General features: G+C 42.1%; 2 protein-coding genes across 2 annotated transcripts; both read left to right on the top strand.

Moving 5' to 3' along the window:
* The first annotated feature begins 6534 nt into the window (after positions 1 to 6534).
* Positions 6535 to 7944, top strand: LOC129774166 (uncharacterized). Its single transcript, XM_055777863.1, has one exon. It carries the CDS (start codon positions 6535 to 6537, stop codon positions 7942 to 7944), a length of 1410 nt encoding a protein of 469 aa, XP_055633838.1.
* Positions 7945 to 8030: 86 nt separating this feature from the next.
* LOC129774165 (uncharacterized) lies at positions 8031 to 11839 on the top strand. The gene is made up of 2 exons (XM_055777862.1): positions 8031 to 8582; positions 8708 to 11839. The coding sequence occupies exons 1-2, from the start codon at positions 8031 to 8033 to the stop codon at positions 11837 to 11839; spliced, it is 3684 nt and encodes a 1227-aa protein (XP_055633837.1).
* Positions 11840 to 12063: the final 224 nt, after the last annotated feature.

The following is a 12063-nucleotide window of genomic DNA, read 5'->3' as shown; positions in this document are numbered from 1 at the left end:
AGGAGAAAATGCTATTTTTCCAAGTTATTTAGACTTGTGTTCAAAAATGCACTAATAAGTGGTGGCTCTTTGTCTTAGTCTGCATAATTAAATAAATAGAAGGTGGTAATGGTGGTAATGGTGATAATGTATTTCGTGCACGTTTCTGAACATCGATAAAAAAAATCAAATAATTTCGAGTCCCTCGTGTCCATGTTACAATGTGGATACGGATTCTACTTCATCCTACTCGTTTAAAGGATACTAGCTGACCCGGAAAACTTCGTCCCACCCAAAATTTGTTTTTTGTTATCAATACCTTCAAACATTCACGTTTTCTTACTAAGCGCAAGTTCATGAGTGCAATCGCAGAACTGTTCATTGATTGATCTTCTAATCGCCCCGTTGGATTACCTTTCAAAACATTATAATATTAGATTATTTTCAGACACAATTCTCGTTCAAGATTCTTAAACCACTTGCACATAACATGTTTCTTCGTTACATGGAATAAATGTCTGGTACAGAAAATATGATAGAATAAAGACATACCCCTCCCCTATTCTCCCCTTAGATTAGGGGGAGGAGTGTCTATTCACCATAGATACGTTTCGTGCCCTCTAAAATCTTCACATGCCAAATTTGGCTCCATTTGCTTGATTTGGTTTCGTTTGCTTGATCAATTCTCGAGTAACACAGAAATTTGTGTTTCATTTGTATGGCAGCCCCCCTTAGAGAAGGGGGATAGAGTGTCTAACCACCATAAAAACACCCTCAAACCTCCATATGCCTAATTTGGTTTCATTTGCTTGATTAATTCTCGGGTAATGTAGAAATTTGTGTTCCATTTGTATGGCAGACAACACCCCCCCCCCCCCTGAGAGAGGGAGAAGAGTATCTAACCACCGTAAAAACATTTATTGCACCTTAAAACCTTCGCATGTCAAATTTGGTTTCGTTTGCTTGATTAATACTCGAGTAATGCAGAAATTTGTGTTTCATTTGTATGACAGTATATATGCAAAAAAAATCAATAATTTTTCAAAGCAGTGTGTAGAAAATTATCGTTTTCGCACACTTCCCATCAAGTAATAGCAACCAGACTCTAATCGATTACTCACAAGATGTTAAATTTTCATCTGCCGTCGTAATGTTTAATGAAAAACGTTGGAAAACTCGAGCTAGAGCTCTGAAAGTTAAATTTTCATTTTTCAATTTTCCACAATAGTTTTATTTGTATTGGTGAAAGCATCGTTATTTTTTCGACACTGATGCAGGAAAACATCATCGAAACAGCTATAAAAACCACTCAATAAAATGTTATTCCTAAGTAATAGCGTTTCATGTCATGAAAATCAATAAAATAAAATTGTGTTGATATCAATATAATTATTATTTTCACGTTTCCTTTAGTATTTTTCGAATGTATTTCAAGACGCATGTCAGTGAAGCGCCACACGGTTTGATAAGTGAATTGATCTGTTTACGTACCAAAACCAAAACAAACGGTGTGCTTTACTCTTCTCTTACAAACACTATTACCCCATGAAAACACGTAGTTTTACCTATACTATTACAATGACTTCGTTCCATCTTCGTCTTTACTTATGAGTTTTTATTGTTGAATCCAGTCTTCAGTTCTTCCTAAATGGTTTACGGCATTATAATAGTCGGCTTTCTTTAAAACTCAGATTTCATGTCTATATGAAATAACAAGACGGCAGGCCATTGAAATTAGTGCAGATATTATGGTGTGATACGATGTGATGGTGTACACAGTCCTTTTCGAAGAACTTCAACAATTCTTTTCAGAGTTGGCGGCTGAAACCTTTTTGTAAATATAACATTTATTTTTCGTTAAATCTTTATTGTATCACGTTTCAATTTTTACTGAACGGTGACCATGACCTACTATCGTATGTGTTCGACCTCGATTGCCGTCGGTGAGCGGGAAAACCTACTGGTAATGATCAGCATATTTTTTTCAAAATAGTTGTTTTAAGTTTAATACAATCGTAGTAATCGTAGTGAGATTCTTATTTTGTTCAAACCAAATAAGATTGTGGATTTCCTCAGCGATTTCAAAGTAAAATAACATACCGGGCTCTATTGATCATTTTCAATAAACCACCAAGCGCCTCCCTGCTTAGTGGATAGTGGATGATGCATCCGCATGAACCATAGTGCTGTCGTTTTGGCCCTTTTGAAGAGCGGTGTGCTCGATAGAGAACGGACGCACCTCACTAATGGCTCGTCAGTAAGTACCTTGTGCGGTCCGATACTGGACTGTATACACGTGTCCGTCTCTTCTGGGGAAATTTTGATTCACCCGATCAAAACCCGGGGCGAGTTTCTAGGGTGTCACCTCTCCAATAATACTTTGTTATTAATTCTTTGTTTTTGTTTTCGAATTAAATCAAATTTATAGAAACAAGAAACATATTTATTATACAGGGTGGCAACTCAACCAGGAAAACCGGGAAAACCAGGAAATAGCTTGGATTTGCTCTTTCACATTTGAAGACATGTAGGTTAATACAAAACGCAGCGATAATGTTTTTCAACGTAACTCCTAAACATATAGTTTTACCATAATGATGTATCTGGGAAAGTTGTTGAAAATTATAAGCAAATTCATACAATTTCATGAACATGGCGGTATAACACGACAAACATATTAAAAGAGTCTATTTACTATAAAAAAAAAACAATAAATTAGAAATGTTTTTTTGAAATATCTAGAGTATGGCTGCATTTAGAAGGAGATTGTTAAAGAACCTTTTTTATTTTAAATCACATCAGGATTCTTAATTTGTGGCTAAAAATGATTGTTAACATACAAAAACTCGAAGTTTCGAAAATTCATAAAAATTCGATGTTCCACATAGTTTGTCAAAAATAGTTTTACCATCGTGTACCCATTTTTCAAATTTTCTACATGACTTCTATTTTATATGAAAAAATAAAAAAAATTAAAAATATTTATTTCAGATATTGCAAATTAAAGTTTTTTTTTGTAAATAAAAAAGGACTATTTTTTTCTCAGTGTATATATTTTTCACATTTAAACATCAATACTCTATAACTCTTTCTAAGACACTATTGGGTAGGACTCCTAGTTTTTGAGATATAAATTATCAAAGATTTCTTTTACTAAAATCGATACACCCTTTCCAAAAGTTACATTTGAGTCAAAAAATTTCCAAAATCTGTGGAAAACTCATATTTCCTCTAACCCAAACGGAATACAAACATTCATTCGAATCAAAAAGACTCATGTTTTGTCATTTATCGATTTCATTTGGAATTGCTCGTAGATGTCGATGAATTGCCAAGTGAAGCGTCGAGTGAAACCAAGAATTGTAGAAGCTTTGGCCGTGATGACGTGTTCGTTGAATCTTAATTGTATTGTATCTGGGTGAATTAATGTTATTGTCATCGATGAGCAGCAGCATATCCTTCGTTACACAGTGGAGGTGGTATTTGATGGCCTTGACAGAGGACTTCATAGGTCTCCACAATGGAGTGATTGCGCGGGGTTAGAAGCGAATGTTCCTTAATTGTCAGCACAATGTGCAGCGACTTTCCCGAAAGAATGGGCATACGGTTTGCTCCGACGAACAACGAACTGTGCATTATTGCAATAAATGAACGCTATTCTGCAGAACGTCCATGACACTAACGCGTCTTTGACGTTGGACTACAGAATTCTTTTTTTTTCTTCACGACAAATATAGTTGAAGTTTCTTTCATTATCAGCGATTTTTACTCCAATTTGCTGATTGAAACGACGTTAGACGACTTAGGAATCCGCTTTCTACATGGTCGTTTTTTATTGTTAGTTTTGAATCAATTTCCATCAAAACGAAAGCTACCCAGCAAACATTAAATCGCATAACTTGGCATATTCTAAGTCGCATATGAAGTGAGATCGTATCAAAATCATGGGTTGGGGAAAAAGAAATGTCGTATTTCTGATCGAAATTTGACACTTTATTTAACATACTTAAAATTATCCAATTTAAGCCAAACATGCGCCGTTTTGTTCGCAAACTTGTTGCCATTTAGAAGGCAACTTCATTATCCCGCCCTTTGTGAAGAAATTACGGCAGCCAGTTTTCGCAAGCCTCTTTTGAGGCCAACTTAGTATCACTAAGAGCGTTTTGCATGGACCGGAAGAGATGATAATCACTTGGAGCCAGGTTCGGACTATACGGTGGGTGCAATAGGACATCCCATCCGAGCTCCCGTAGATTCTGGCGAGTGCTCACATGCCGGTCTACTTGGATGATTTCAACGATTTTATCGGTTTCCACGACGATTGGCCTACCAGTATGGGTTGTATCTTTGACAGCCACTACACCAGAACGAAATCGATCAAACCAACGCTGTGCTGTGCGAATCGTTACAGTATCGGGTAACGGGTTTTTTTCGGCCGCCTTCGTTGCTGTTTTACCTCGCAGGTAGTAAAAACGTAAAATATGGCGATTTGAGGACAAATTAATTTTTACTCGATCAGCAAACCCGAAAGCAGCTTCAAATTGGTGAAATTAGAATGAAATTTGTTACTTCATGTTATTTGATTACTTTAAACACGTAGCATTGAACCTTACTGGACCATATCTAAAAAAAATTCAAGACATTTCCACTAAAATACAATAGACGACCAGGAATGACGTATCCGATTACATATTTTTCGTTTCATATGCACGAGTTTTAACCGCTCTACAATTATATTCCAGAAACCCTTGCGAAATAGCTGTTGCTCATCACCCAAACAACCGGATTTCGAATTCCATCAGAACAAATTATTAACATCACTCATCTCTCCCTCCCTCTAAAAGTCAATTGAATAATTCCTATTTTTGGAAACATAAATGTTGTCATGTATACAAATTTTCCGCCATTAATTTATTTTGGCTTGTCTGTAATAAATTGTATAAATGTATGACAATAGTCGCAATAGATGCATGTGTAATTCGCGTATTCATCCAAACTAATTCGCCAGCAATTGTCATGTATGTATATCACCTCCACTTTTGCATGTATATGCCAGCTAGGCCAAAAATGTGGGATATATGATGCTGCATATACGCTGGTTATAGGATTTTATGATTGCTGGGTCATTACTTGATCTTCTTTTAACCGATAGCCCCAATCCAGTTTAGACATTTAATCAAGTATCAATGTCTGGAGTTTCTCATCATGATTTGATCTTCTGTTCACTTGAATTATCTATGAGTTATGCTAATGATGAATTCTACTAACGTGATTATAAAATTTGTGAGCTTAGTGAACATGGACAATGTTTTCTGCAATGTTTCTGGATCTGCTTTTCAATGATTTTTGTGTTCCAGTGGAGTTGTGCAAGCGCAGAACAAAAATAAATTTGGGTATTTAACTTTGCAATAGAAAAAGGCGGTAGGAAATAGCGTCATTGAATATATTGGGTTGGCTTCATCGAATTCAGAAGGAGCGTATCATCGATGTCAAAGCCGCCATTTTTTTACCTTTGTTAGCGCAACCCTAGCACATAATTACCATCCAGCATATAAGGCTATATTGATCGCATTCGATCACTCTCAATTACTTTTAGTGTACTCTTCCTTATCATTAACCTTCGGCTAATGAGAGAAGAGAATCGGATAGTTCGTTTTTCGTATCCCTTATCACCACTGAATTTGTATATTTCTATGCACAAACCAGAATAGTATAGAACACGATATACTTTCAAAGCTTACACATCGGTCTATCTTCACAAGTCAAGAATAAAGAATTGGTAATTGGAATAAAGTGATTTACGTTTGAACAAAATTCGGTCGTTTTTCCATGTGCTAATCAAACTAGAGTCTTGCCAAAGTGCCCGTGCCAACATATTTTGGTCCTACAGACCCGGATAAAACCGTGATAAGTTCGATAAATCACGGTTGTCGACTACCGTCGCGGGTTACTTTTCGGTAGTGATAAGAACATCTAGTGTGAAAACCAAACTTATATTCAGTTCACGCGTAAGTTCCGATCACAGTGCTGCTATACAGAGCCTGTGGATCAACGCGGGTCGTAGTTAAAAAACGAACAATAAGTGCGCGAAAGATCACGTAAAAATCGTTGATCTCGGAAGTTATTGAGAGTTGCCGATCTACGCGGAAACCAGCAAGCCAGACGGCCATTGCAGCGCATCTTGGCTTGGCTTGGGTCTTTTGTGTACCGCTGGACAATAGAAGGACGATGAACTGACGCCATCGTTGATCCTCCTTTTGTAAGTACCGCATGCGAGTGGAACGGTCGAGTGATGACGAGCTTTTGATGATTAATAAAGGGATTCACGTAGATTAATTTATTACTGACTGCTAATGTGATAATTTCTCGTGGAGCATTTGGTCGAATTTGTATTCGCTTGCTTTCATCCCTTGCTAGTTGAGGTTGCATAGTGTGCTCTGGTTGTTCAGGTTGGTCACCTGAGTCGTATTGTTGTACAATTTATTGTTCGGCGGTTGAAGAATGGCGTCAAATTTGAGACAGCTCAGTCGACAAGAACGATTTCATTTAGATACGATGGCCAATTTGAAGCAATTTATGGATCGGTTTGATGCAGATAGGGATAAAAACCAATTGGAGGGATGGAAGCAACGAATTGAGACGGTCTACAGGGAATTCCAATCGAACCGACTACAACTGGAACTTCTGTTCGATGACACAAAAGAGGACGCAACTGATGAAGAAACGGAGAGTAGTAATCGACTCATTCGGCAGAACTTTGAGCTCGATTATGTTCGTGCATACGGGTTCCTAACCACGAAAATTCGTGAGCTTAATGCAGGCTCACAGCACGTTTCCCAAGCCGTAGCAGTAGTTAATGCGCCAAATCCACCACAGACACGAATTAAAATCCCTGAAGTAAAACTTCCAACGTTCGATGGATCCATTTCGGAATGGATCACATTCAGAGATACTTATCAATCTCTAATTGATTCTAATGCGCAGTTATCGCAAATAGACAAATTATCTTACCTTGTTGCATCGTTAACCAAGGATGCACGAAAGGTTATTGAAGCGATCGAGCTTACCGACGCAAATTATGCCGTTGCGTGGCAGTTGTTGGAGAAGCGTTTCAACAACAAAAAGTTAGTAGTAAAATCATACATCGATTCGCTTTTCGCAATCGAACCAATGAAGAGGGAATGCTACGAGTCCCTTATGCGCTTGATCGACGATTTCGAGCGCAACCTATGCCTAATCAACAAAGTGGGCATCGAAACAGATGGTTGGAGTGTGCTTCTATCCCACATGGTCTGCAGTAGACTTGATTCATCTACCTTGCTGCACTGGGAAGCTCACCACAAGTCCACTGAGGTTCCAAAGTATCGGGATCTCATCGATTTTCTACGCACGCATTTAATGGTTCTACAGTCATTGACACCTTCGAAGTCTCGCTTATCTGATTCGCACAAATCGGAATCCTATCGGCCGTCGAAATTCTCGAAAGTTAATACAGTCCACACTATCACTAATTCGACAACTGGTTCCTGTCCGTTCTGTTCGAAGACTCCACACTCACCATTCAAATGCGACGTGTTCCTGAAAATGGCTGTCTCTCAACGTTACGAACAAGTGAAGAAGAAGTTCCTCTGCATAAATTGTTTATCGTCCTCGCACCTTGCGAAGGTCTGTACGTCCGGCGGATGCAGAGTATGCAACCAAAAGCACCATACTATGCTGCACCATCCTCCTAGCGATCGCTCGTCTGTGCAACAGAAATCCAATGCACCTCTTGTTCCTGGTTCGACTTTACAACCTTCGAACCATACAAATTCCTCCGATCAGTCTTCCTCGCAATCTCGGTACAATTCATCGTTTGAAACCCAGCGCCCTCAACCTCAACCCAACCAACTAGCCTCGTTTCCACTACTCTCGTTGCCAACAGTCGAAATGTTCCGGCTACTGTGCTGCTGCAAACAGCGATAGTCAAAGTTTTTGGTCCTAATGGAGACGCCCAATGGGCAAGAGCGCTGTTGGATCCTGCATCGCAGCTTTGTCTTATCACCGAGAATATGGTTCAGAAGCTGAAGCTACGTCGTTTTCCCACTCGTCAAGAAATTGGAGGCGTTGGTAACACTCTCGTCGTATCGCATCACGCTGCGAATGTTCGGATAGGGTCACACTGCACCGAATATACTGTCGAAGAACCCTGTCATATACTGAAGAAGATAACGCGTGAACTTCCGGTCAACACTATCGATTCTTCTTGCTGGAATGTCCCGTCCGGAATCACACTGGCCGATCCTATCTTCCACCAACCGGGACCAATAGATCTCCTTTTAGGCATGGAGCTTTATTTCGAACTTCTCTTGGAAGGAATAATCAAATTGGGACCGGAGAAACCGATTCTACAAAACACCGTTTTTGGATGGGTAGCATCGGGAAGAATAGGACTTCGTCAATCTCGTAATCAACCCAAGGTGGCTCACGTGTGCAGCACTGAACCACATGAGGACCAAATCTCCCGTTTCTGGGAGTTAGAGTCCTGCTGGTCACCCAGCACACGTTCCCCGGAAGAAACCTTCTGCGAAGAACATTTTACTACACCTTTCGTGACGAATCTGGTAGGTTTGTAGTCACTCTTCCTAAACATAGCGACGTGGTTTCTCAACTGGGAAGCTCGAAGGAAATAGCCACACGTAGGTTCATCGCCCTTGAACGCCGTCTTGATGCAAATCCCAAATTCAAGGAGTACGCAGCGTTTATTACGGAATATCTGCAGCTCAAACATATGCGAGAAATTGATGACACAGACAACGCTGCTCCGGTTTATTATCTCCCCCATCATGGCGTAGAAAAGGCTGACAGCACATCCACAAAACTGCGGGTAGTGTTCGATGCATCGTGTCGCACTGATAGTGGAATATCACTCAATCAGACGTTGATGGTTGGCCCTGTGCTGCAGGATGACATACATGCGATATCTCTTCGCTTTCGGATGCATCGTTTCGCAATCATTGCCGATGCCGAGAAAATGTATCGGCAGATTCGGCTTCACCCCGTTGATTACCCGCTGCATCGTATCCGCTGGCGTTCTTCTTCTTCGGAACCGCTCAAAACATTTGAGCTCACCACCGTCACCTACGGCACCGCCTCAGCACCGTATTTGGCAACTAGGTGTCTGCTGGAATTATCAAATCAGGGAGCTGAGGCCTATCCTTTAGCTGCGAAAGTCCTATCGAAGGACTTGTATATGGACGATATGCTGACTGGGATCGACGACGTAGAAGAAGGGCAAGAACTTTGCAACCAACTACGACAGTTGCTTCAATCAGGCGGGTTCAACTTGCGAAAATGGGCGTCTAATTCGTCCACCATTCTATCGATCATACCACCCGAGCTACGAGAACAACGAGCAATGTTAGCGCTGGAGTCACCCTCGACCATCAAAACCCTGGGGCTGATATGGGAACCCTCAACGGATCTGTTGCACTATTCCACTCCCAAGTGGTCACCAACGAACACCATCACAAGGCGTACTATATTATCTGATACAGCCAGACTTTTCGACCCCCTTGGTCTCATCGGGCCAGTGATTGTTTTGGCAAAGGTATTTGTCCAGTCTCTTTGGCGGACATCTGCATCTTGGGACGATCCTCTCGATGAAAACCAACAACATTATTGGCTCTCATTTCGTGACAGTCTAAACGCACTCTCGTCAATTTCCATACCTCGATGGGCAGCACTATCTAATGCACCAGTCATCGTGGAACTCCATGGATTCTGCGATGCATCGGAACGAGCGTACGGTAGCTGTCTGTATATTCGAACCGTTTCCCAAGATGGGAGCATCTCCGTGCGTTTGCTGACTGCGAAATCCAGGGTGGCACCTCTCGGAGACTCCAAGAAGCAGAAAAAGGTCAGTCTTCCCAGGTTGGAGTTATCGGCTGCTCTTCTATTGAGCCACCTGTATCACAAGGTGAACTCTGCCATCGGACTAAACACTCGAGCGTTCTTCTGGTCGGACTCAACTATTACGCTCCACTGGATCAATTCGGTTCCGTCGAGATGGAAAACTTTCGTGGCGAATCGGGTGTCGGAAGTTCAACACCTAACAACCAACGGTGTCTGGGCTCACGTTTCGGGTATGGATAACCCAGCGGATATAATTTCCCGTGGTATGGAAGCGAACCAATTGGAGGAGTCTTCGATCTGGTGGACAGGACCATCCTGGCTAAAACAACCCTCTCGGTTTTGGCCTCCAATAATCCAAAGCGATCCACCTGAACTGCCCGTTGAAACCCTGGAAGAACGACCAGTATCGTTACCGGTCAGAGTTCATGAACCGAACGAATTATTTAGACTACGATCATCATTCTCCTCCTTGGTCCGACTGACTGCTATGCTTGGTCGATTCATTCACAACTCCAAACCGGAAAATCGATCCAATCGAAAATTTGGTTTTCTGCGTTCATCGGAGTTAGAACAAGCTCTATCAATATTAGTGAAGCTGGCACAGTATGAAGTCTTCTTCAACGAAATCGACACCGTATCTAGTGCAGGTCATGTAAATTCGAAGTCTGCTCTGAAGAATCTCTGCCCAATTTTGAAAGACGGAATATTGCGGGTTGGTGGCCGACTGCGGAACGCGACAATATCAGAGGATAGGAAACATCCAATGATCCTCCCTGCAAGACATCCACTAACAGAAAGCATAATGTCACACTATAATCTGAAACATATGCATGCCGGACCACAACTGCTTGTGGCATGCGTCCGGGAGAAGTTTTGGCCACTTCGCATCCGTAACCTGGCACGGCATACGGTCCACTCGTGCATCAGTTGCTTCCGTTGTAGACCATCGGTTGTGGAGCAGATTATGGGAGATTTGCCCGCCGAAAGAGTAACGCCAACTTTGCCGTTCCTGAACACCGGTGTGGATCTGTGCGGACCGTTCAAGTTCCGTAAACTTCGCAAAAGCCCTCCTACCAAATGTTATGTGGCAATTTTCGTCTGCCTTGTCACAAAGGCTATACACATTGAGCTGGTCTACGACCTGTCAACAGCCGCTTTCATAGCTGCACTTCATCGGTTCATAGCTCGGAGAGGGAAGCCACATGTCATCCACTACGACAATGCACGAAACTTCAAGGGAGCCGTTCGAGAACTGGCAGAGCTGCGAAGCCAATTCTATTCACAGCAACACGAAGCGGCCGTTGTCAACCGTTGTGCAAACGACGGTATTGAATTCAAATTTATACCGCCCCGCAGTCCCAACTTTGGTGGGCTGTGGGAAGCAGCGGTAAAATCCTTTAAGAAGCATTTCCGATCGACAGTTGGTAACTCTATCCTTTCACAAGACGAGTTCGTTACACTGTTGTCCCGTATCGAAGCTTGTCTCAACTCCAGACCACTTACGCCTCTCACCGCGGACCCAAACGATCTGGAAGTATTGACTCCGGGTCACTTTCTTGTTCACCGTCCGCTCACTTCCTTTCCCGAACCTAATTTATGCGAGGTACCTCGGAATCGCCTCGACCGGTGGCAGGAAAACCAGGAGCTTCTCCGTCGAGTATGGAAACGGTGGTCAACGGACTATCTTTCGGGGCTTCATCCACGCACCAAGTGGACACAGGCTCGAGACAATATTGCTGTTGGCACCATGGTCCTCCTCAAGGAAGAAAACCTTCCTCCGCTCAAGTGGAGATACGGTAGAATCACCAACATCTTCCGGGGGGAGGACAATAACATCCGAGTAGTCAGCGTGAAAACGGCTGAGGGAGAGTTTCGCCGGGCCATCTCCAAGGTTTGTGTGCTGCCTCTAAATCACGAATCAACCCTGCCGACCGATGGGAATAACCGGCAAATCGATGATCACTAAATACTATCGCAGTATTATGATACTGCGCAACGATCGGAGGTCTACGGGCCTCCGGCCCCTGTAAGTATAATTTTTTATTTCAATTTCAAAAAACTGAAGAATGTTTTGTCCTCCAACATGTACCTGGATTCACCGACGGCGACTCCTACCACCCCCGAGTGCGCCCAACTGCATCAACGGCGATTATCAATGACGAAGGACCAGACCTGGGTGAAGGTCAACGA

The sequence above is a fragment of the Toxorhynchites rutilus genome, chromosome 3 (genome assembly GCF_029784135.1).
Source record: "Toxorhynchites rutilus septentrionalis strain SRP chromosome 3, ASM2978413v1, whole genome shotgun sequence".
Classification (NCBI taxonomy): Eukaryota; Metazoa; Arthropoda; class Insecta; order Diptera; family Culicidae; genus Toxorhynchites; species Toxorhynchites rutilus.
Note: the sequence above shows the minus strand (reverse complement) of the source record. Positions and strands in the feature narration are given on the sequence as shown.

Coding starts and splice junctions, on each gene's coding strand:
- LOC129774166 (XM_055777863.1), top strand. CDS start 6,535: ATGGCCAATTTGAAGCAATTTATGGATCGGTTTGATGCAGATAGGGAT.
- LOC129774165 (XM_055777862.1), top strand. CDS start 8,031: ATGGTTCAGAAGCTGAAGCTACGTCGTTTTCCCACTCGTCAAGAAATT. Junction 8,583..8,707: donor CACCTTTCGTGACGAATCTG/GTAGGTTTGTAG, acceptor CCCAAATTCAAG/GAGTACGCAGCGTTTATTAC.